Source organism: Neomonachus schauinslandi, chromosome 5 (genome assembly GCF_002201575.2).
Source record: "Neomonachus schauinslandi chromosome 5, ASM220157v2, whole genome shotgun sequence".
NCBI lineage: Eukaryota > Metazoa > Chordata > Mammalia > Carnivora > Phocidae > Neomonachus > Neomonachus schauinslandi.
In genome coordinates this window covers 140303155-140329092 of record NC_058407.1, presented here as the reverse complement: position 1 = coordinate 140329092, position 25938 = coordinate 140303155, and the positions used below count along the sequence as shown (strand labels likewise).

General features: G+C 46.2%; 1 protein-coding gene across 4 annotated transcripts in view; it reads left to right on the top strand.

Moving 5' to 3' along the window:
- Positions 1 to 25938, top strand: part of LOC110588014 (CREB binding protein) — a 123793-nt gene that overhangs the window by 54549 nt on the left and 43306 nt on the right. For 3 of the 4 annotated variants that reach the window (XM_021698287.2, XM_021698285.2, XM_021698286.2), the window contains exons 3-5: positions 1029 to 1205; positions 19264 to 19504; positions 20827 to 20940. In XM_021698287.2, coding sequence (XP_021553962.1) covers positions 1029 to 1205; positions 19264 to 19504; positions 20827 to 20940 — 532 coding nt within the window. The remainder of the gene's footprint in view (positions 1 to 1028; positions 1206 to 19263; positions 19505 to 20826; positions 20941 to 25938) is intronic. The other variant, XM_044915595.1, reaches the window with a different exon arrangement.

Below are 25938 nucleotides of genomic sequence, written 5' to 3'. Positions count from 1 at the left end.
CGGGCTGGGTATTGCTGCAAGGTTCCTGAGCTCACTCCTGTATGGGCTGGAGCTGAAGGGAGGCATAGATGGGTGCTCCTCCTTCCTCTTCTTGCCTATAGCTATTGTATGTTTTATTTTATTTCATTAATTAAAAAAAAAATAACTTCTTTATGGAGCCCTCAACCCTAACTTGTGATATTAGAGAAGGTAGTATAACAACCTCCCCACACCTGTCACCTGGTTAGGAGTTAGCAACATGGGGCGCCTGGTTGGCTCAGTCATTAAGCGTCTGCCTTCGGCTCAGGTCATGATCCCAGGGTCCTGGAATTGAGTCCCGCATCGGGCTCCCTGCTCGGTGGGAAGCCTGCTTCTCCCTCTCCCACTCCCCCTCTTTCGCTGTGTCTCTCTGTCAAATAAATAAAAGAATCTTAAAAAAAGGAGTTAGCAACATATGGCCAGTCGCTTTTCATCTAGGCCCCTCTTGCCACAACCCCTTGCCTCCTGGGATTATTTTAAAGTGAATCCCAGAGGTTATATCATTTCCTTGTCAACATGCCTACTACTATTTTGAGCTAATGGAAACAGTTTCAATCTGATGGGGGAATTTGAAAGAAAGTAGTTACTTGGGAGTGGTTCAGGATTAAACTCAAGGACCTCCCCTTTGTCAGTGATTCTGGAAGCTCCGTTTTCCAGATGATTTTCTTAATGTGTTGCTGCCATTGTCGGGGCATGGGGGTGTTAGGGTGAGGAGTACAGCTGGGGTGAGGGGGGAAAGGCACTGGCTCTTGGATGATGGTTAAGGAGGTAGGCGGGGCTGTCAGGAGAGGCTTCTTGGTGTTCTGCCTTTATGTGCAGCCATTGGAGCAAGTTGCTCTGTTGGTAACCCAAATGGAACCTGGAGAATGAGCGTTCAATTTATAATTAAAATGAGGGTTTCACAAGAAGTAATGATTTTTGCTTCAGTGGGTCAAAGTGAGCATTTCTGAGGCCCTTCCTCTTGTATGTGATTGTGTCATGACCGTTCATGTTGCCTCTTTCTGTTTCAGATGGGAATGACTGGTAACACAAGTCCATTCGGACAACCCTTTAGTCAAACTGGAGGGCAGCAAATGGGAGCCCCTGGAGTAAACCCCCAGTTATCCAGCAAACAGAGCATGGTCAATAGTTTGCCTCCCTTCCCTACAGACATCAAGAATGCTTCAGTCACCAACGTGCCAAACATGGTAAGTTGCCCGTGGCCCTCAGGCTGTGGTCTCCAGTGGGTGCTTTGGCGTGTGGAGTGTGTCATGCAAACTGTGAAGATCTGCAACTGGACGTGTGTCGTGGGTGATAGGAAAAGAGAAATACTCCTGAGTAGCGCGCTCTCGGTGAGTTTCTCTTTGCTGGGCTGGAGGCTAGGTGGAGGTGGCTCCCTCTGTGCAGGACGAGCTTCGTGGCAGTCATGGAGCAGGGAACAGCCGGGCTCTTCTCACACTTCTGTTAGTGGGTGAGGCTGTCTGAAGAAGCCCATCGACTTGTGTTATAAACGAAGGGCATTGACCTCCGAGGACTGCAGTGTACCTGGGTGATGAGGATGTCGTGTCCGTCTTGGTAGAGGGCTTCACATGTGTTTCTTCTTCCTGAGATTTCCTACCTGTAAGAGAGGAGCTAGTCTCAGAGCCTCCTAGCCTAACTAACCAAGATCGTGATGGGAAAATAGCTCCCTTTGCCCTGCAAAATGGAATCTTTTAAAATTCCAAACCCTGAGGGGCAGGTGTGTTCTTTTGTCAGACTTAGTGAGTGGATATCTGATGTGCCTTTGGTGGTCGGTCAGGGCCACCTGTCTTCTTCCCTGGGCTTGTTGCTGGGGACCTGCCCTTCTGAGCTTGCCATCCACGTAGTTGTGCAGTAGCGGTTTCACAAGGCTCAGAAGAAAGCCAGGGATTATGTTCAGAAAAGCATCATCTTTGGTTTGTCTTGATTTTTAAAAACTTTTTCTTTATCTATAAAGATACCACGGAGAATTCCTATATCTCTGTCACTTTGGCTTCTCCTGATATTAGCATCTTAAGTAACCTTGGTACAGTTGTCACAATTAAGAAATTGACATTGCTGGGGCGCCTGGGTGGCTCAGTTGGTTGAGCGACTGCCTTCGGCTCAGGTCATGATCCTGGAGTCCCTGGATCGAGTCCCGCATCGGGCTCCCTGCTCGGCGGGGAGTCTGCTTCTCCCTCTGGCCCTCCCCCCTCTCATGTGCTCTCTGTCTCATTCTCTCTGTCAAATAAATAAATAAATAAAATCTTTTAAAAAAAAAAAAAAAAGAAAAGAAATTGACATTGCTTACAGTACTTATAGTTTTGACGCTGTTGGAAGTTGGGGGGGTAGTTGCTGGATTACTCTTAGTTTTTGATAAAATCAGAAAATGGGGTAAGAGCAAGGTATCCTGATCAAGTATTCTCTCTGTTACATTCTTCTTTCTTTAAAAAAAAAAGGGGAGGGGGACAAGTAATAAAACATGTTCTCAAACTATTTAAAATTTTTACTACTTTATTTCTTCTGATCATCTCCCCATAACCTCCCTGGATCTGCTGCTCTCCTTGCAGTAACATTTTGTTGCCAGGATTGTCCTGTTCTCAGTGGTGCAGATCCAGAACCCGAATCAAAGCCACCGCTCCCTGGGTCGGCTCCTCTGAGCTCTGGGGCAGCAGGCCAGGACCTGGCATCCATGCTCTTGATGCTCTTCCTTTTCCAGTCTCCTTGTGTGGACTCGAGTGCTGGTGATCGTCCCCTGAGCTCAGCCAGAGTGCGAGTGTGTGCTTCTGTACAGAGAGTCTGTGTTTTGTAGTCTGGGAAACCCCACCTTACATTTTCTTCCCTTCTCTCTTTTCAGATCTTCCCCAGCCCATTTCCCCCATTCTCTCTCCTTTACCTGCAGCTTGGTGGCAGAGGCCCTTTGCCTTAGGTTCCCCTGTCAGCCTCTGCCTCTGGGGACTGAATTCCTGGCAGTGGTGTGCATGTCAGGGGCAGATTCATTTTGGATTTTAGAGAGGCTTCCGGGTCCCTTCACATGTGCCAGGGCTGGTGGGGACAGTGGGGACAACCCTTTGGTCTGGGGCAGGGCTTCTTTCTCCCTCAGCACTGTTGACCTTTGGGACTGGATCTTTCTCTGTTGTGAGGGCCATCCTGTGTATTGTGCCCCTCACCCACCAGGTGCTCACAGCCGTTCCTCTCTCCCCACAGTCACCCCAGGTGAGAACACCTGCTCTGGGAAGGCAGTGGCATTAGCATTCTATTCTCTGTCTGTGTTTGTGACATGTGGCTCTCTCCATCCGTCTTTTTCTCTCCCTCTCCCTTCCAGCTACACTCTTTCTTATTCCATTCCTCCCCCCACAGCCTTATCAGAATATCAGGGTAAACTGAGGAAGTGTTTTGATCTGTAGAGCTGTGCTGTTTGCCTAGCCACCACTGTCCCACAGGGGTATGCATGCACTTTGACAGAGACCCCAGCAGGGAGGGCAGGCTTTGAATGCTATCCTCAGACATTTACCTGGAGCGCAAGGGGCAGACTTTGCCAGCATGTGTGTCTATGAGGGAGCATGGCCCAGTTGCAGCGTTGGTGCTATTGGTATGGGAACCAGAGGGGACTGGCAGAGACGTGGGACAGCCAGTGCAGTTTGCCTGAGGTCTTTCTAAGTGCCCTCATGCCCTGCAGTTTGCCTTATTTTTATAACAGCCTCTTAAAATACATTAATACATGTCTCATTTTACAGATGAGGAAGTTGAGGGTCTGAGGGGTTCTCATTTGTTCAGGGCTATGTAGCTCCTGTCTGTAAAGCCTAAAGCTCTTTTTAATAATACCTGGTATCATGTTTTAGCAGCCCTGAGTTCACTGGGAATGCTAGCCTGTGTTTATGTCGCTTCCTTGAGCACGTTTTGTGGTCTTCCTTAAATTTTTTAAATTATATCTGACCCCTTGGAATCTGTGGATTTTTTTAATTTTATTTTTATTTTTATTTTTGCACAGTGAGGGAAAGAAAGTAGCAAAAACTGGGTGTCTTTAATGGGGGGGAATATGAAGCCTTTTTTTTTTTTTTTTCCAAGATTTATTTTTATTTTTATTTATTTGACACAGAGAACGAGATAGTGAGAGCAGGAACACAAGCAGGGGGAGTGGGAGAGGGAGAAGCAGGCTTCCCACTGAGCAGGGAGCCCGATATGCGGGGCTCGATCCCAGGACCCTGGGACCATGACCTGAGCCGAAGGCAGACGCTTAACAACTGAGCCACCCAGGCGCCCCAAGAATATGAAGCCTTGATCTTATTTGTGGTTTTTTTTTGTCATCCTTTGGGGAATAATCTTTTAAAACCCAACTGGATCTGGTATACCAAACAATTCAGCTCAGGGCTCTGGTGCTACATCGCCTGATGCCCTGGTTGAGCTCTTCATGGGTTGATTTTAAGCTACTCAGTCATTGATCATGGGGCGCTTGCGTTTTCCTCTCTTTTAGTTTTTGGAGGACTCCAGCATCCCCAGGTAGTGTTGAGAAAGGAAGGGGATGTGGCCATCCCTTTAATTCACCCCATTTATCAAACACCTCCTCCTGGCCCATGTGCTCCCAGGATGCAGGTGTGAGTGAGCTCACCCCCTCTTTCATGAAATTTGGTTGGTGGTGATGAAAAACAAATCATCACAAAATACTGCCCTAGCAGGTCTGAGTAGCAAGCAGTGGTTGAGGTTGCCACAGGGACCTCCTTTTTTTTTTTTTTTAAAGATTTTATTTATTTATTTGAGAGAGAAAATGAGAGACAGAGAGCATGAGAGGGAGGAGGGTCAGAGGGAGAAGCAGACTCCCTGCCGAGCAGGGAACCCGATGCGGGACTCGATCCCGGGACTCCAGGATCATGACCTGAGCCGAAGGCAGTCGCTTAACCAACTGAGCCACCCAGGCGCCCCTGGACCTCCTTAAGGCCAAACCAAGGAGGGACATTAAGGGCAAGGTCAGAAGATGAGCGGAAGCCACAGAGACCCGGGGGCACGGGGAGAGTGTTGGCTTGTATAGGGACCAGCAGGCAGCCAGTGGGAAAGGCGACTCTCGAGGGAGTGGAGAGCCATGTACTGGAATGTTGGGGGCCGAGCAGGAGCCAGCTCAGGGAGGGCTTTGGGTGCCAGGGATCACTGCGGTGGTCTAGACCAAAGGACACACTTGATCACAAAGGGAGGGGACAGAGACCAGACAAGGTTTGCCACTGGAACAGAAGTGTGGGCCCCACCACATAAGGCGACTTGGTGGGTGGGGGAACAATTTACAGAACTGGGGGAGGAACAAACTGGAGAGGGGTGAGGACGAGGTGACAGAGGGGAGGGCGTTCGTAATTGCACTTCACCTGTGTTCCTTTTGAGATGCTTGTGAGATGTCCAAGTGGGGTTGTCGGGCAAACGGGTGGGCGGGCATACAATAGGGCAGCCGCTGTGCCACTCCTCAGGGAGCGAGAGAGCCCTGCACGGGAGACAGGTGGAGGAGGAGCCGGGTAATGGGATGATATCACTGCAGCGGAGAGAGGAGGAGATTTGAACAGGAGGGGATGGCGAGTCAGGCGCCAGGGCAGAAGAGTGTCCCCGGAACATGGGGGTCAGTCTGCGGGGCAGTCTTTCTTCTTTGAAGTCAGTGGTCGTGGAGACCGTGGATATGCTCTGTTGTCCCCAACAGCGTTCCCAGCTGTCATTATCCTCTGGGATGTGCTGGGGGGCTCTGGAGGGGATTGGGGGAGGCTCCAGGCCCCGGTGCAGGTGGGATCATTGTTGAGGGCTCATAGATCCTCAGGATAATATTCCAAAGCAAATTGGCCATTTTCCTAAATTTTCAAATGTATCTCGTCATAGTTCTATGTTTGGCCATCGTGTTTGTAATTTCTTAACTTTCTACAGATTATTTAAGTTTGTTAGGAATTTCACCATATTATTACTGTGTTTTATCATTCTAAGATGCACTTTTTTTTTTTTCCCAGATTGTAGTATCTCTGAAATCAGGTTGTGTTTTAGAAATAATCAAGATTTATTTAGGGACGCCTGGGTGGCTCAGTCGGTTAAGTGGCTGCCTTTGGCCCGGGTCATGATCCCAGGGTCCTGGGATCAAGTCCCACATCAGGCTCCTTGCTCAGCAGGGAGCCTGCTTCTCCCTCTCTCTCCTTCTGCTTGTGCGCTCTCTGTCAAATAAATAAAATCTTAAAAAAAAAAAAAGATTTATTTAAATCTAATAAAATACAGTCTTTATGCTATTTTACTTGCCATAATTTGAATAATTGGAGTGACATAACAGTTAAACGTATATATTCACTGTATAGTTTTCCTGAACAGCTTTCATGGATAGAAGGATTTTTTAATTATTTAAATTTTACTGACAAAGGAACAGGAGCAGATTTGGGTTGGGGTAGAGGTTGGGTCATCTTTCTGTGGACTGGGATTGAGGTTCAGGTAGGCCATCTTGAAGGAGGAGGCTGTGCACATGGACGCGTGAGGAAGCAGAGAGGGGGAGGTGGTTTCCCGGGCAGTGCTCTGGAAGAGGAGGCCCCCTCATTCCTGGTGATACTGTCCAAGAGAGAGGGACATCTGACATCATTTGGGACTGGAGTTGTCAATTAGGTCATTGCTGACCTTCACAACAGGTTCAGGGTTTGTTTTTAAAGGAGCATTGTTAAGAAGTGGGACACATTTTGAGTGTATCTAATCTGAGAAAGTTTGGTGACCAAAGGAGCCTCCTCGTCAGGTTCTCCCATGGACTCTCCTGTGGGGCTCCCAGATGTAGTCTCCTGCCAGATTCTTTCTAATAGGAAGTTCAGGGGAGGGGGAGTGGTGGTGTTCTTCTTGTTTGGTTTGGGGCTTTTGTTTGTTTTTTGAGAAAAACTAAGAACTGTGTTATGGAAATGTCCTGATTCTTAAAGTTGTAACAAGGGAAATCAGGAGTGCTGCTTATTTAAAATTGCTCATGAGAGTGTGTTAGGATTCACATTGGTCCCCATGTCATAGGAGTTTGAAGTGGAAGCTTCAGGTGAGGCCCTGAGATCACTGCTGATCCAGGTCTGTCCAAAACATGGCAGGTGGAGGCCTGTGCGCTCAGGGGAGGGCTGTGCCCTCCTGCCAGAAGGACGGAGCTGGGACTGACTGTGCTGTTAGCTGCATGGGGTGGTGAGCAATTAGCCATGGCCCGTGCAGGGCGGGGGGCCCTCTGTGCATCTTAGGGTTTTGTTTCTGTTTTTCAAGGTGTGTCCATGGACCCACTGCTCCAGAGTGACTGGCTCCTGGACCCCATCCAGTCTTCCTGGGCAGAATCTTTTATTTTTTTAAAGATTTTATTTATTTGACAGAGACACAGCGAAAGAGGGAACACAAGCAGAGGGAGTGGGAGAGGGAGAAGCAGGCTTCCCGCTGAGCAGGGAGCCCAATGCGGGGCTCAATCCCAGGACTCTGGGATCATGACCTGAGCCAAAGGCAGACGCTTAACGACTGAGCCACCCAGGCGCCCCATTCCTGGGCAGAGTCTTTTAGAGGAAGGATGGGAAATCTCTGCTTTTGTGGTCACTGTTCAGTTTTTTCTTTTTCAGTTTTCCAGTGTTTACCACTCAGTTCCTTCTAAGGCAGTTCAGGAGAATTACCCAGTAGCTGGGTTTATCGTTCTTTCTCTTAACACTGGAATCTGCAGTTTTAAAACAACTGCCCCAGTGACTCCGATGTAGAATAACATTTTCGAGAGCCTCTGTCCATTACAGTGTTGGCAACCTGCTGTAGAGGGGACTGACTTTGTTGGTTTCTGTGTCCACTTTAGTACCTCAGAAGGCTTCCCCCAATCCTTGTTTGTCTTATTCTCATAATTTTCTGTCTCCTGTATCCAGTTTCTGATCACTGAGGGGTCAAGACTTGAAATGACCGAGCAGGGTGAAGCCTCGTGAACCCAGGGGTTCCCTGCAGAGATGCTCCCCTTCTCATAACCCTGTACACCTGCTCCTTGTACTTCACAACGGGAGCTTACAGAAACTGATTGGTTGATAGAGCCCTCCTGTCATTCTGGGGAAACCAACAGCGAGGGAGTGGTCACACCAGCTCAGATCACTCCATGGTTAGGAAAGGTGCCTCTCTCTGTCCTTGAACTGGGAACCATGGGCAAAGGCTAGGAAGTAAGTGTGTGTCATTATTAGTAACAGCACTGTTTGTGTTTTTTTAAGAGTTTACATCTGCTTCTCTCATCTTATTTCTTCACCTCTGTCTTGAAGATCCCTCAGAGAATATGGATGTGGGGCCTTTGAAGAATAACTGAGTCTAGAATTCTCACCAGTAGCTCTGTAAATCCTTGCTACTGTTTAAACTTTTGTTTTGGCAATACATATCAGCCTAAGCACAAAATAGGATACCTTGCAAATACCAGGGAACTATAAATTGAGAAAAATGAACAACGTCCCTTGACATCAGGCATGAGCATAAGGATTGCAAGTACTCAGTCGGGGTCGTTTGACTTTCTTTCCAGGGTCTGATTAGTACAGGCCTTTCTTCAGCCACCCCTTCTAGGTAGCAGCTCACATTATTTCCAGGGACACTCTGCTCTCACGCTTCCTGCCGAGTAGAGAGCCTGTAGGAAGGCTCTGTGGCTCTGAGGCTGGGCTGCGTCCCCACTGACTGCTAATGTTAGGATGGGCGCCTGCCTGTCAGCAAGTGCGACCGAAGTTTACCAGGCATTTCTGAGGAGTGAGGTGACCCTTCGAAGACCTCTGTAGAGAGCACGCTCAGTCTGGATGCTTGCACAGGGGTCAGCACCGTCTGCCACCGCATCTGAAGTGCCACAAGCCGATTTTCCCTCCCTTTCCATGGCCACCTGAAACGGCCCCGAGGCTCATGTCACCAGAAACCAATTTGTCACATGAGGATTTTGCCAAATTATCAAATACTTACTGTGATAAGTATTCCTGAAGAACGTGTTCATGTGTATTGATGATATTCAAGAAGGATGTTTCGTAAAACTTTTTGGTAAATTGGTAATTCTCATGATCTGGTCATTTGGTGAATGGGCCTGATGTTGAGACCCTTGGTCTGGTTGGCCTGTCACGTTGGCCATTGGAATAGATCCAGCACATTCTACCTTTTAGGGTTTATTTGTGCAGAAGCAGGTAACCACTCGCTCCTCCTTGGCAGACTGACTCCAGTTTGAAAGGAGTGACCTTGAGGCTGGGAGAGAATGGGGGGGGTGTGTCCAGTTGTTAGTCCCACACCTTTGCCGCCACTGTGCCCCCACACCGACCCCCCGGTCTATCATGTTTTCTTCCTTGATGTAACCGTTTGTTTTCTGTTCTAAAATAATTTCTTATTTGGAAGATTATTTAAAAATTCTTGTCCAGCTTGCTCATTTTAAGTTATTGTCTTACGGGATTTAAATCTTAAATTGTAAGGTAATCTTATTTCTTAAAATCAATAAACACCAAGCAAAAAGAAGAGAACACAAGAAACATTATTCGGTCTATCTAAACAGCTATGTTCTTTTCCTTACCAGTTGATCTTTATCATCTCAAAGGTGATTATTGCCTCTTCCTAGTTTGATAGCTGTGTGCACTTAATGAGCATTTTCTTTATTTTATGACTCCAAAGCTTTGCGTACCCAGCTGTTCTAGGGTCCTTCTGGGGGAATCAGAACAAGCTCATATTGCAGAGCAATTCTGTGTCCCACCTGGTGTTTGCTTTGGTGTCATTTTCTGACTTGAAGTGGAGGCTGGGGAGAAGTCAAGTTTCCAGGTGGGCCAGGGGAAGGATGCTAGAGAAGTGTGGGTCTGAACCCCACTGGAGATGTGGAAGGTTTGGGCCAGGTTAATCTGAAGGGCCATCTCCAGGAATCCCAGCCTCATGTGGATGGGAGGCAGGAGGTGGGTAGAGAGAGGAAGGGCTTCTACCACCTCTGCCCCGCCTCCATCCACCCCTCCCCCAGTCCTACCCCCTGTCCTACCTTGGTCAGTTCCTGCTGTATACTGTTTGCACTAGTCTTTGCAGATATGATAGCCTTTTCTTGGATGCTTAATGTAAAATAACTTTTTTCTAGGAAGAATGCCAGGATAAATTTTATTATATGTGCGCTTTATGCACATCTGTGATTATATCCTTAGGATAGAATACAGGGCATATATAGAAATGGGTTTGATGCTACTTATTCAGACCTGTGTAACAATAGCAATTCTAATAAAAGTACATGTTAGTACACCAGAATATTAAAGGCTTGCTTTTCCAGGTTGTTTGATGGATAAGGGTATGAACAAAGATTAAGTTATGACAAGTGATACATGCAAAGAGCATGTGTCCAAATCTAGCAAAGACTGGAGTGGGGTGAGCAGGCTATAGGCCCTGCAGCTGCTGGGTCAGTGAGCTGTGTTCACCTGCTGTTACTCATGGCTCAGAATGTTCACATTCAGGGTAGAATCGTGATGGAGCCATTGTGACTCTTGCACCATGCTAACCTCGTGATTAGGAATTACCTGTGAGCTCATTTGAGTCCCAGAAATGGGTATTACGTATATTTTAAGGATAATATTTTGATGGATACCATTATATTGCCTTCGACAAAAAGCTATGTACCATGTGTCCAGTATTAAACAGTGCTCCCGTGGCTAGGGTTGTCACTCTGTCCTTTGATGGGAGAAAATGGTGTTTCATTATATTGATTTGCATTTCTTTGATTACTAATGAGAATTAAAGTACTTAGATTTGGAGACATGCTTTTTTTTTTTTTTTTTTAAGATTTTATTTATTTATTTTAGAGTGAGAGCTCAAACGGGTAGGGGCAGAGGGAGAGAATCTTAAGCAGACTCCACATGGAGCCTGACGAGGGGCTTGATCCCAGGACACTGAGATCATGATCAAGAGTTGGATGCTTAACCGACTGAGCCACCCAGGCGCCCTTAAAGACATGCGTTTCTTTCCTGAGTGGCTTAGTTCCTGTCTTCTGCCAGTTTTTCTGTTAGATTCAAAGCAAGGTGCTTAGCCCTCAGTCAAGGTAGGCTGCAGAGAGCTTAAGGGTGCGGCTCAGCTGCTAGATCACCCACTCCACTAGCACCGCCAAGCATTGCCCTCTGAGTATGGGGCACCCCTCTGGGCCCCAGTTACTTTGTTGTACCTCGGATTGGCCCCAAGTTAGTTCCTCCCTTGGTGATTGGGTATTAAATGAGCTGCTGCTTGTTGGGCACTGAACGTGGCCTGCACAAAGAACTTGAGAAATACAGACTGGCCAAGAGGAGAAGAAATTACACCCATGTGATGTGATTATTTGCTTTGTCTTGTGTGTTTCAGATATCGTTTCCTAGTTTGCTGATTGCCTTTGCATTTGTTCCAGCAGTTTTGGTCATGGAGAAAATGTAACTTCTTCTGTCCTATGGCCTCTGGCACTTGCCCTTTCTAGACTAGTCTGCACTGCATCAGAATCACCTGTGTGCCTTTTTTCTTTTCAGGGTTTTGTTTTCTTCTCACTATGAAAGTACATACATGTTCATTTTGGAAGATCTGGGAAAAAGTTTAACACTTAAAACAATAAAGCACCCCCCTGTGGAACATTAACAAATAGAAATGCTCCTAGCTCTGCGTCAGCTCTGTGAATCCTAGTCTGGGAGGAGGGAATGGGGAATCAGTTTGAAGGGGTTTTACTGGGGATTGGTTAGGAACCCACTGCTTTGGGTTTTATTTGTTTTTGTTTTTGTTGTTTTATGAAGGCCTTTACCACCTTTGCATTACAAAATATTCATCTTAACTACCTTCTGGGGCCTTTACAGTTTTAAGATGCACATTAATTCTTAAGTGTTTTCTATTGATTCCTCTGATTTCTTTTTTCTCCAAAGTAGAATGTTTTCTGGTTCTAAAAATGGTAGACGCTTGTTGTAAAACATTCAGACAATACATGGTTATAAGCAGGATCTCACCCCTGCCTAGGGGTAGCTACCAGATCATTGTAACAAGGTTTTTTTAAAGAACAGGTGCAGATATATAAAGTTAATAAGGAAAAACTGAATGATTTCATGGTATTATTTTTTAACTTCCTTTTTTAGCTTAACATGTTATTATAGACTGCTTTTGTGAAAGCATAAAGGTCTGCATTATTATTATTGTTACCCTCACGTAACAGTCATTTTATTACATCTCAGTTTTGGGGGCCAGACTTGGCTGGGCTGTTCTTTTCCACCTGGCTTTTTGACTAGGGTCACTTGAGGTCTGCCTTATTTTTCATGGCTGCATATTATTTTACTAGGTCTGTAGCCAAGAATTAGTCCACGTTTTGTAGGATTTAGGGGTATTCTGGTTTTCAGTAACTTAATAACTTAAGGTGTGATGCCTGTCTTTGCACAGACATTCTAGCACGCTAGCCCAGTCTCTTACTGCCTAATAATAAATTGTAAGAAGTGGAGCTACTAGATGAAAAAAATGCACATTTTTCTTTTTGATACATGTAGCGTTCCAAAGTTAAACGAAATTGCATTATCACCAGAGCACCTGAGAATTCTCTACACCCTCATCAATACCAGTTATTATATTATTTTGGTCAGATTGATAGATGGAAAATGCCTTTTTATTTTAATTTCTTTTTTCTTTTTCTTTTTTTTGGTGGTTAGTGAGATAGATCTCTTAAAGAATTATTTATTTATTCATTTGAGAGAGAGAGACAGAGCACAAGCAGGGGGAGAGGGAGAGGGAGAGGGAGAAGCAGGCTCCCCGCTGAGCCGGAAGCCTGATGTGGGGCTTGATCCCAGGACCTGGAGATCATGACCTGAGCCGAAAGCAGATGCCCAACCATCTGAGCCACGCAGGCGCCCCATGAGATAGAGCTTTTTTTTTTTTTTAAGCCATTTTATTAAGATATAACGCATACCATACAATTCCTGCCTTTAAAGTACATGATTCAGTGGTTGTTTATATTGTGCAACCATCACCACAATCAATTTTAAAGATTTATTTATTTATTTTAGAGAGAGAGAGCAACAGAGAGCACAAGTGGGAGAGACAGAGGGAGAGAGAATCCTCAAGCAGACTCTACACTGAGCAGAGCCCGATGAGGGGCTTGATCCCAGGACCCTGAGATCATGACCTGAGCCAAAACCAAGTCAGACTCAACTGACTGAGTCACCCAGGCGTCCCTCACCGCAGTCAATTTTAGAACAGTCTATTACCCTGGAAAGAAACCCTGTACCATTTGCAGTTATTCCCCATTTTCTGTGAACCCCCAGCCAGAAGCAACCAGTAATGTATTTTCTACCCCTGTGAAATGACCTCTTCTGGACATTTCAAAGAAATGGTATTTTATAGTGTGTGCTCTTTTGTGACGTCTGTTTTAACTGAGCATAATGTTTTCAGAGTTCCTGATGCAGCATGTGTTTAGTGCTTCCTTTTCATGGCTGAATAGTAGTCCATTGTGGATGTATCATGTTCTGTTTTCCATTCATCCCTTAATAGGCATCTGGGTTATTTCCGCTTTTTGGCCATTATGAATAATGCTGCTGCAGACATTTGTGTGAACATAGTTTTCACTTCTTTTGAGTAGATACTTAGGAGGGGAATTGCTGGGTCTTATGGTGACGCTCGGTTTAACCTTTTGGGGAGCGGCCAAACAGTTCTCCGAAGTGGCTGCTCCATTTGATGTTGGTGTAGCTTTCCACATGCTCGTCAACACATGCTGTGCCTGTTGTTGTTAATTGTGGCCGTCCTGGTGGGGGTGACGCAGCGTCTCATTGTGGTTCTCATTTGTGTTTCCCTGATGGCTAATGGTGTTAATCAGCTTTTCGTGTATTTATTGACCATTTGTGTGTCTTTTGGGGGGAAACATTCAGATATTTTGCCCATTTTTTATTTTTTAAAGGTTTTATTTATTTGACAGAGAAAGACACAGCAAGAGAGGCAACACAAGCAGGGGAAGTGGGAGAGGGAGAAGCAGGTTTCCTGCTGAACAGGGAGCCCAATGCGGGGCTCGATCCTAGGACCCTGGGATCATGACCTGAGGCAAAGACAGGCGCTTAACGACTGAGCCACCCAGGTGCCTCTACTTTGCCCATTTTTTAATTAGGTATTTGTCTTTTTATCATTGAGTTGTTAAGAGTTCTTTGTATGTTTTAGATTCAAATACCTATCACATCTGTGATTTGCAAATATTTTCTCCCATTCTTTGGGTTGTCTGTAACTTGCTCAGTGGTGTCCTTTGAAGCAAACAGGTTTTAATTTTAATGAGGTCCAGCTTCTCTTTGTTGTTGCTGTTGTTCGTGCTTTTGGTGACATATCTAAGAACTCATTGCTTAGTCCAAGGTCATGAAAATTTACTCCTGTGATTTTTCTGAGAGTTCCACAGTTTCAGTGCCCACTGTTAGGTGCTGGGTTTGTTCTGAGTTACTGTTTGTGTATGGCGTGAGCAAGGGGTCCACATTCGTGCTTCTGCGGGTGAGTGCCCAGTCCTTCCCTCTTCACCACCAGTAGTTGGGAAGACTCTTCTTCCCTCCGTTGAGTGGTTCTGTCACTGAGGCATGGAACGTGTTTTATGTTTGTCATATCCTTGTATTTCCTTTGTTGAGGTGTCTGCACATTTCCCCCACATACTTTCTAGTGGAGTAGTGGTGGTTTTTGTTTTTTTGTTGTTTTCTTTTTCCTCTTAAGAGCTCTTTATATGATAGGGGCGCCTGGGTGGCTCAGTTGGTTAAGCGACTGCCTTCGGCTCAGGTCATGATCCTGGAGTCCCTGGATCGAGTCCCGCATCGGGCTCCCTGCTCGGCAGGGAGCCTGCTTCTCCCTCTGACCCTACGCCCTCTCATGTGCTCTCTCTCTCTCTCTCTCTCATTCTCTCTGGCTCAAATAAATAAATAAAAATCTTTAAAAAAAAAAAAAAAGAGCTCTTTATATGATAATAAATGCCATAGCCTTCCTGGAAAACAGACATTTCAGGAGCTTAAAAAATGGTCCTATTGGGGTGCCTGGGTGGATCAGTCATTAAGCATCTGCCTTCAGCTCAGGTCATGATCTCAGGGTCCTGGGATCGAGCCCCATGTTGGGCGCCCTGCTCAGCGGAGTGTCTGCTTCTCCCTCTGCCGTTACCCCCACTCATGCGTGCTCTCTCTCTCTGAAATAAATAAAATCTTTTTAAAAAATGGTCCTTTGGGGGTGCCTGGGTGGCTCAGTCGTTGGGCGTCTGCCTTTGGCTCAGGTCATGATCTCAGGGTCCTGGGATCACTGTCTCTCTCTCTCTCTGTCAAAGAATATCTTAAAAAAAAAGATTGGCCCTATATTTTTACTATTTCTACTTCTCAAAAACAACCATTTTTTTCTCAGTCTTTTTATCTTTTATTTATGTTTATTTATTTTTAAAGATTTTATTTATCTATTTGACACAGAGAGAGAGACAGCGAGAGCGGGAACACAAGCAGGGGGAGTGGGAGAGGGAGAAACAGGCTTCCCTCTGAGCAGGGAGCCCGATGTGGGGCTCGATCCCAGGACCCTGGGATCGTGACCTGAGCCGAAGGCAGACGCTTAACAACTGAGCCACCCAGGTGCCCCCAAAAATAAATAAAATCTTTAAAAAAAGAAAGTCTTTATTTTTTAGTACTTTTATCAACTTTAATCTATGTTTATTCATTTTTTTTACTTTTTATTGTTATGTTAATCACCATACATTACATCATTAGTTTTTTATGTTTATTCATTTTAATTCATCTGGAATTTATATTTAAGGTGACATAGGGATCATGTATTGCTGCTACCACCCTCCAATTTGAGCTACCACCTTATGACACACCATTTTCATATATACATGTGTCTTTTTCCAGACTTAGAAATAAAGAAATGTATAGCTTTATAGTTTTGGTATCTGGCAAAATAGGTTCCCCCTTTATTCTTATTGTTTTTTAGAATTTTCTTGGCTATTGAATAAAATGTATACATTTCTTTTGGGCAAATTTACAACATGGCAGGGGTTTTTTTGTTTTGTTTTGTTTAAAGGGAGGTTCTTGTCTGAGCATTTTTCCTCCATTCTCAGGCCTGCCTGGGCAGTGAAGCACTGAGCAGGGAAGTTGGTAGCATCTGAAGGGTGTTTCTTTCCTTTTTTTTTTTTTTTTTTAAGGTTTTACTTACTTGACAGACTCAGTGAGAGAGGGAACACAAGTAGGGGAAGTGGGAGAGGGAGAAGCAGGCTTCCCGCGAAGCAGGGAGCCCGATGCGGGGCTCGATCCCAGGAACCTGGGATCATGACCTGAGCCAAAGGCAGACGTTTAGCGACTGAACCACCCAGGTGCCCCTGAAGGGTGTTTCTGACGGATTTCAGGACACTTGAAGTTCATGTAACTCCTTCGTCTCATCAGATCTCAGTCTGAGAGTGGAGGCATTTGACTCTGCCCTGCATTTGTCAGCACCTTGCTAAGTGGACTAGCCCCATACAGGTCTACAGAGTCATCGGGAGGGCCAGACACAGGCACCGGAGGCGTGTCTTCTGTTCCATTTTGCCCGAGACTTATGTCTACGACATGTAGAGCTCATCAAGCATCTCCTGATAAACGTGTGCCGTAGACTTTCCAGCTGTGCTCTTTTGACATGTTGAGCTTCCAAAATGTGGTCAGTATAGTTGAAAAAATGCTATTAAGAACATCCCAAATGAGAATCAGTGTGTTAATTTTTAGTAACCTAAAAGCATTCTATTTATAATTTAATCGTAAGTTTAGGGTTTCACCTTACTTTTATATGGTTTATATTTTTGTATGTAGCATTTCTGTATCTTAAGAAATAGGACAACTGGCGTGGTCTCTTCAATAAGTCAGCATCATGCAACAATAAAGGGGGAGGAAGCACTAGGTGAACCTTAAAAACAACCACCAAATGTGGGGCGTGGGCCTTAATTGGGTCCTGTTTCTGCAAACCAACTTTAAAAGACACTTTTTGGACAACTAGAGAAATTTGCATATGGACTAAGTATTAATGAATATTAAGGAATTGTTCACTTTGTTAGGTGTGGTAATGGTATCCTTTCCTGTTTACTTTTCTGTATATTTGATATTTTTGTAAATGCAACAGAGAGAAGCCTGAGCAAGGGTCCTCTTCCATTTCTCCATTCCTATTGATTTCTTATTGGACTGTCTATCAGGAATAACCCGATCGAGGAGGAGACTTTGAATATCGGTAGTGAATGCTGCTGGGGGCAGAGTCAAAGGCTGCTTGTAAAAGCTGTATTTTAAGTTGCAAGAAAAGGGGGGCGGGGAGTGTAGTTTATGTTCAGCAATGGGAGATTGGATAAATGAATGTATAGTCATATGCTCATTACAAATCATGCTGTCATATTGTATGAAACAACTTAATGGGGGCGCCTGGGTGGCTCAGTCGTTAAGCGTCTTCCTTCAGCTCAGGTCATGGTTGGGATTCAGCCCCACATCCGGTCCATGCTCTGCGGGAAGCCTGCTTCTCCCTCTCCCACTTCCCTGCTTGTGTTCCCTTTCTCGCTGTGTCTCTCTCTGTCAAAAAAATAAATAAAATCTTAAAAAAAGAAAAAAACAGAATAATCTGGGACAGAGCCTGGAGTTAAATACCAAGTCGTGTGTGTCTGTGAGTGAGTGAGTGATAGAAGACTATTGATTATGGTTCATACATACGCATGTACGGAGAAGAGAAGACTGCAAGAAGTAAAACCTATCAGCACTTTAAGAGTGGACTCCTGGATGTTGGGATTTCAGGTGTTAATTATTTCCTTCATAGCTCTGTTGATTTTCAGATGTTCTGCAGCATGCATATAGTACTTTTACACTGGGGAAAATTAACATAAGGAAGGAGAGGTTCTCTTTTCCTTGGTGTTATGTGCTTCTCCAGTCAGCAGCTAGGACTTTGCTTTTGCTTTGGACCCTACTTAGGCTTCCAGGAGTTGTGCTCCTTAGGAAGCCTTGCAGCTTTTCTACATACTTATTTTCTGAGTTCTCATAAAGATAGAACCAAAACAAAACTCTGTAACTTTTTGAAAATGAGCTTTGATTGTTTTTTGGTTTTTTTTTTATAAAAAGGAGTTGGACTCCTTTTTTTTTTTTTTTAAGATTTTATTTATTTATTTGAGACAGAGAGAATGAGAGACAGAGAGCATGAGAGGGAGGAGGGTCAGAGGGAGAAGCAGACTCCCTGCCGAGCAGGGAACCCGATGCGGGACTCGATCCCGGGACTCCAGGATCATGACCTGAGCCGAAGGCAGTCGCTTAACCAACTGAGCTGCCCAGGCGCCCCGAGCTTTGATTTGTTAAGAAATATTTGTATAGGTTTTTTTTTTCTCTCATAATTGCAGGTAGATAGTTTTGATGTTTAATATGAAAAGTCAGAGAGGTGGCGTACTTTGGGGGAGGCAGTGAGTGCTGTGAGGTGGAGCTGGGAGCTGTGGAGTCAGAGCCTGAGAGAAGGTTAGAAACCCCTGCACTGTGGACTGTATCCTTGCACATCAGGAATGTCACATGCCTCTCACTTTGTAAGTTTCTTTGGTAAGTTTTCTGAAGGATGTTGGCAGTCTGTAAAGAATAAGAAGACTCCACAGATCACCTTTCCCATTCTCTTTGCAGTTGGGAGGTGTGGTCGGCCTTGCTTGTTAGTTTGAAAGGATGAAAGCAATTAAACTCTATATCCGTACTTTAGCAGATCATCAACTACTTCTTGAAAAAATTGTCAGATACCTGAGTTGAAATTTGAATAGGCACGGCATTTCCTGAGCATTAACAGCTGTACGGAAGGGTTGTCTTAAGGGTGTGTGTCATATAATTCTTTGAGGAGAGGTCAGAAGTGATGAAGCAAGAACTGTCCTGGTCACAAGATAGTGAAAATCCGCTCTGCGTGTGGCTCCAGGTTCTCTGATGCACTGGGTATTTGCAATGGGTTGTGATCGGTCAAGCCTCGACAGTCTTTTTAATTAGGTTGAACCATGAAATTGCCAGCGTGTGGCCATTGGGCCTAACGGAAACGAGTTTCGTATGGTTCAAGCTAAGACAGCCCACAGCCGCTCCTGCACTTATGTATATTGTAGAATAAGCTGGGTTTGGTTATGACAGTTCAATAGTAAGCGTCATTTTCTTGCTCCGAGATCCTCACACACGAGTGAATTTTAACCAGCCTTCTGAGTTGGTTTATTTCTGTGCTTCTGGATCTTCCTTAAAATTGCTGTTGAATTAAAGAGAACCACACCAGCTGCCTTCTCTCTGTGGCCAGTATTGCCCATCCGCTTTAACGTTAACCTGAAAAATAATGAATGTGAATTGGACCTCTGAAAGCTTATTAAAATATTTTTATTAATTTGTTTTATTTTAGTCTCAGATGCAAACTTCAGTGGGAATTGTCCCCACACAGGCGATCGCAGCGGGCCCCACTGCAGATCCTGAGAAACGCAAACTGATACAGCAGCAGCTGGTTCTACTGCTTCATGCTCATAAGTGTCAGAGACGAGAACAAGCGAACGGAGAGGTTCGGGCCTGCTCTCTCCCACACTGTCGAACCATGAAAAATGTTTTGAATCACATGACACATTGTCAGGCTGGGAAAGCCTGTCAAGGTAAGTGCCGTTTTCTGAAATCCTGGTGGCCTGGCTTAGGATGAAATGTGTCCGGCATTCTTCGGGAGCTCTCTTGTTAGTAAGGTTCCTGCAACCTCCGCCTCCACACACCAACCAGGCACAGGCCACTGGCACGCTTACCTGCTCAGGAGAACGGTGGTTTGGTTTCCTAATACTCTGTGAGCTTCTGCTGGATGAGGCTGTGCCCTGCCTTTGTTCTCTTCCGCTTTCCTCTGTCACGGAAGACATTTGTCACTTCTTGAGCACTGTCTTTATCATAAATGTCTAGAGCACGGTTTTGTTTTGGGTAGGATGGCACAGGCGCGTGTGCGCGCAGCCCTCCCTGAACCTAGAACATCTGTCTTGCAGCTCTTTCCTGTGTTCTGACTGCCGGGGGCCCCTGCCTTGCTCCTCCACCCTTTCATCTTGAGGCCGTTCAGGATACCAGCGACGTTGTCCTGGGCCACCATCCGTGACACGGGGAGCCGTGTGCACCGTATCATCCCTGTCACCTCCTTCCTTCTCCTTGAGAAGGGGGTGAATCCTTTCCCCTCTTCTCTGGCAGACACCTCAGGTCTACAGAAGAAAGAGTTTCTTACTAACAACTATACTTTGATCTTTATCCTCCTCCTTTCTCTTCTTACTTGTGCTCCTAGACCTTGGGGAGAATCTCTCCTTGACCTCCCTCTCTCTCCCTTTGTGACATTTGTGAGTCCCCAGCATAACCGTGATCCTGATGGAGAAGCAGAAGAGGGTCATGCTAGACCTTTAGAAAGAAATCACAGTGCCTCGGTATGGAGTGAAAATGAAGACTCAGAGTAACTGCTAGGTTCAGTCACCCTCTCACGTACTTAGAAAAGTGCCCGGCGTCCCCTTTAGAATCTCCCCAGACTTCTCATTTGCTTCTCTGTATGTATTTCTTGAACTATGGTGTTGAGATGGTTTCATCCTTCAACATAATGTAGAATTTTTATTTTCAGTAGTGACATGACATAATTATTATTTGTCCTAACTTTCATTCCAGTTGTTCAGTATTTCAAGTCAGATAGTTTTTGTTATGTTTTGTTTTTGTTTTGTGGGCCGAACCTTAATCACCATCATCCATGACATTGCTTCTGTGGGAAATTTGTGTTTAGAATTCTCAACAGTCGACTTACAAACGTTTTGGAAAACATGCTGTTTGTAAGTTGAGGACTGCCTGTACTGTGTATGGTTACACGTGTTACCATTTTCTTATGGAATCTGGCATTATAATTTAGGTGTAATTGAAAGTGTGACGATCTGGATAGAAAAATAACATCTCGTTGTTTTTCTGGTCATAGTTGCCCATTGTGCATCTTCACGACAAATCATCTCTCATTGGAAGAACTGCACACGACATGACTGTCCTGTTTGCCTCCCTTTGAAAAATGCCAGTGACAAGCGAAACCAACAAAGTAAGTGAGCATTGGGGGTAGAGAAGCTCGGAGGTGAGAACAGCTACTTGGAAAGAGAGTGCGGGAGAGGAGGTAGGAAGCAGGGCAGCGATCTCGAGCCCAGAGGCTAGCGGTGAGCAGAGACACGGAGATGGAGCTGCACCGAGACACCAGGGGGAAGCTGAGCTTAGCAAGAGATGGATTCTCAGTGTGCACAGGACCACTTTGGGATCCGTCCCCACCCCTGCACACACACACACCAGAATTCGCAGCAGTGGAGCAGAGCAAAGGAGGAGGGTCGCTGTGACTGCAGAGCGGACGTGACGAGGCTTCCTTTGTCTTGACAGACACTCAGTATCTGAGGATTGAATGTCGCGTCACTATAATGGCAGTGACTTCCAAGGGGGCGGGGAAGTAGAGGGGACACTTACTTTGGAATTGAAACGCCTTACCCTAAAATAAGTTTGGCGAGGGCTGTGCTGTGGAAGTGTCAGGCAGGCAGGGTCAGTATAAAATGCCACATGTAGACACTTGGGAGGTTTGCCCTCCTCCATGCAGAGGCGGTTCCCAGACCTGTTTGTGTAACTAACGATTTATTCAGCACAGATTGAGAGTGTTTGCCCGAGGACTGGCCGCATCCTGACCATTCCCATCGTTTCGTTGTCTTTCAAGCCATCTGTGTAGCCCTTAGCTGGTCAGCGGAGCCAAGGCCCCTGCTCAGGAGGTCTGAGTGTGGCTCCCTGAGGGATCCCTGCCCTCGTGGGCATCAGAGCAGTGAAAGGATGAGCATTTCTTCCAGTTTTAAGTCCTTTCCTGTCACTTCAGGGGTAAAACTGTGGTCTTGGTGTGTGTCCCTCAGTTGGGACAGATAGGACGTGCCCTCCGGTGTCGTGTGACCCCTCTGGCTGGAGCTGCTCCCTGCGACCTCCAGCACCACACAGTCTTGCTCATCTTCCTCCATCTTGTCTGGGCCATCTTGTTTGTGGTTGCGTGTTCGTTGCTCTCATCCTTCTTGATTATCTGCCTCGAGACCCCACGGCTGCCTGGAGGGCCTGCGCAACTGTCTCTGTGTTCGTTTCCTTGGGGCCCGGGGCACGGCGGAAAGCACGCTGTTCCTGAGAGTGCTGGGGTGCTGCACCAATGACTCCGGGGGTATCCCTCCCGAGTGGGCAGCCGCTTGTGGGTCCGTCGTCGTCCCTCCCTGCAGAAGGACTCACACTGCGTTTCCTTTGAAAAGGCACTTTCCTAAATCAGTTTAATTTTTCTTTGACCACAACTGGAATTAATACATTTTTCCAGGACCTCTCTTACATGAAGTGAAGTTCTAGGAATCTAGGTCTTTCAGAACCATGTATTTGGGAGAGTAGTTCTGTTGGTATAAGCCTGTTTTTCCTCACAGTTAGTGTGAAACTATTTTTTTTAAACTAGTATATTGTGGTGGTTACATTTTCTTACGTTTTAGGACGTGTTTCAGTAACAGGCTTTTTAAGTGCCAAAATATTCATTCCATGAATAATAAGTTAGGATTATATTCTGAACTTCTCATTTGGGGGTGTGGCTTTTCTGGGACCTTTTGTTTTTAGTATGTGTTGCCATGACAGTGTTAAACTTTGGTGATTTCTCTTTTTAAGAAACACTTATGTGGTTTTTGTTTTAAAAAAGAAAAGAAATATATGTGGGTTTATTTATTTTTTTTTTCCTCAACATCCTTATAACTGCCTGAATGTTGTGACAGTTGATCCAGTGCGTGCTCTGAAGTGGTAAACCACAGTGTTTCCACTAGTCATAATGTAAGGTGTCACCAGGGTGATTTTATAATGTCAAGTCACTGGGAATATTTAGATTAACTTTATACCAGGTTCTGGTAACTTTTTTGTAAAAGAAATGAAAGCACTTATGTAAGAAATGGTTAAATACTCTTCAAATTAGGTTTCGGCCCTGAGTGTGCTCTTCTGGCTCTCTCTCGCTCTGTGGTTTTCTGAGGGCAGGAGGTTGATGTGGTGAGTGAGAACATTCCAGCAGTGTGCTTCTATAAGCGTCTGCTCTTCCTCTTCTCCTGAAGCAGACTGTGATGGTGGTGTGTGCCCACGGGGGTTCGGCAGCAGGGAGAAAGTGTGGGTCCAGCCCTCCGACAGCTTCAAGTCAGGGGCCAGAGTCAGAAGATGTACACAGCAGCGAAGTGACAGTCGTGCCACAGGAAGGAACGAGCTGGAGGCGAGTCCTGGGGGAGGACCCGGAAGACCCGTGTGTGCTGGAGGCTGGGGCTTGATGGAACCCCATTCCAGTACAGTAATGATGGAAGGACACCACACAGTACAGTGTCTGCACAACCAGCATGCGGTCAAGTTCCTGTGCAAGCGAGGGGATTCGGGGAGGGAGGGAGTGTTTGTGGCGAGAGGTTGGGGCCCCTGGGTTGCCGGGAGACTCCCGGTGCCTGCCGAGGCCGTGCTTTTCTGGCAGGTTTCCTGCAAGTGCTCACACCTTCCACGGCCTCACTTCCTCCGTGGATGTCTCTGCTGAGAGACCCTACTGGCATCATCTGTGGAACTAAGCCACTCCATTGGTTACCTTTCTGGCCTGTGTTGAGATTTTGTTCGATGTTTCTTTGTTTTCTTGAGATTGTGTTATCACTGATCTTGAGCTATCCCTCCCTTAGAGAGAGAATCAGATTTTATTGAATAGTTAGGACTTCTCAAGGTATACACTTAATGTCAGTTCTGGCATCTCACTTCCAGAAAATTCCAGTGTGCAGGGCTCTGTGGACACAAGACCTAATTCCCTATGTGAACCCCTGTTGCCTCATCAATGGGGTTCTTGCTACCAGGCTACACAGGCAGAAATGCAGAAAGTCAAGCCCCATCTCAGAAGTCCTAGGTGATCAGTATGCACAGTAACAGCTGAGATGCACAGCCCTAGAGAATGCCTTGAAGGGCTGTGTGTTTGTCCCAAGCTCTTGAGACGTTTCGAGTCACTCTGGGGAAATCATGGGTTTCCCAGCTCAGAATCCCACAAGAACGGTCAAAATCAGTGCCGTGGGATCAGCCTCCTCCTGAGACCAAACGCAGTCAGTGCCCACAGCCGTCTTAGATGCGGGCTGAGCCCCGCAGCATGACGATGGGGAGTGTCTGAGTCAGTAGTCCTCTGGTCCGGCACTTGAATACTTCCATGGGCTTGACCCTTACTACCTGGTCTGGCTGTCCCGATTTTAAGCACCTGTGATTGTGAAGTGCCTACCTTCATGACGTGAGTCCAGATCTACCTCCTTAGAGCTTCTGCTCATGGAGCAGCCTGCTCCGGTGCTCAGTAAGGGTTTGTTGAACAGGTCCTTGTTCCACCTGAGAGCCCTTCAGAGACTCTCAGGTGCCTCTTCTGACGGCCTGTGCCTGGGATGCGGAGCAGAGGTTGCAGTGGAACTTGAATGGCTGTAGGGGTAGAGCTGTAGGCTTGTCTGCCCCTAATTTAAATATCCAGCAGTCAGTGGTGATGTATTTCATCAACGTAGCTTTTGCCTTGCTCTTCTGCGTCCCACAGTGTTGCCCCTCCTGAGTTGTTTGGCTTCTGAAGAAAACCTGTTGCACGCTTGTGTGTTCTTGCTCAGTGGTGGCTGTGCTGGAGGTCCAGCCCTGGGGCTTAGGTGTTCTTTCTTGTCTGCCCTGCACCGTGCGCAGGAAGATGCTGGAGGGGCACTGGGTCCCCTCCGTTGGTAGAACATGTGACTCTTGAAATTGGGTTTGTGAGTTTGAGCCCCATGTTGGGTGTAGAGATGGCTTGTAAAAAAAAAAACCAAAGAGGATGCTGGAAAGGAAGGCCATCATGGTGCACGCAGCACCTGGGAGGCACAGAGGTGTGGGGGCCACTCTGCAGAGACGTCTGCAGGTCTCAGTTAATTCCAGCATGACTTTTTTCAGTAGAAATCGGTGACTACTTAGTAGCTGCTTTGCCTGCTTCGTGGTAAATCTCCCACTGCGCTGACAAAGCTTTGAAATTTAGTTTGTCCATTTTCATTGGATTTTCATCTCGAGTCCAGTTTTACTGAGAACGTCTGGGGACTTGAATTTTTGCAATGTGCTCTGGACGCGGGACCTGTTAGTGGAGCAGTCTCCATTCTCTCAGTGGAAGGACATGAAAAGTGGCAGGTGGGTCCTGAAAAGAGCCCACTAGAAAACTTGGCCTTTTATTTCCTAGGTCACGGGCTCCCGATTTAGCTGCAGCAGGGGGGTGGTGAGGCGGTGGAGACGTTGGGGTATCTTGAAGATGTGCTGCTGGTGGGAATGCCACTGACCCGGAGGGAGGAGAGCCACACTGATGGATTGAGACACTGTGTGAGGGGACAGAGACTGGGTACGAAATAGAGCATTAAACTCTAAGAAAGGAAAGAAGAGGGCGCCTGGGTGGCTCAGTCAGTTAAGTGACTGCCTTTGGCTCAGGTCATGATCCTGGAGTCCCGGGATCAAGTCCCGCATCCGGCTCCCTGCTCGCCAGGGAGTCTGCTTCTCCCTCTGACCCTCCCCCCTCTCATGCTCTCTGTCTCTCATTCTCTCTGTCTCAAATAAATAAATAAAATCTTTAAAAAAAAAAAAAAAAGAAAGGAAAGAAGATGTAAAACTGGGAAAAAGAACAAGAGGTTTTGACATTTAAAGAGGTAAATGTCGATAATGTTTAAAACTGAGGAATGCAGAAGGCGTTGTTCTCAGTGATGTCAGATAAATGAGCGTTGCTGCCTTTAGCACTCCTTGATTTTGTTCAACCCCAAGGCCTGCGGTGCTGCATGCCGGGAGGGCCCTGGGAAGGCCAGTCGCTCTGCCACCTGCCACAGCTCCCTGAACTCCGCAGGGGCTTTCCGGGCTGTGTGCTCGGCACCGTGCTCGGCCTGCAGACTGGAGCCCCTTGCTGGTCCTGCCTTCAGGGAGTATACAGGGATGATGGGATGAGCATGGTTTTCTCCTTCCAGGGTCTGGAGCTGCTGTGACTTAGGGGATTATTAGGTTAATGCGTTCTGTCTCCCACCCGCCCCTGTGC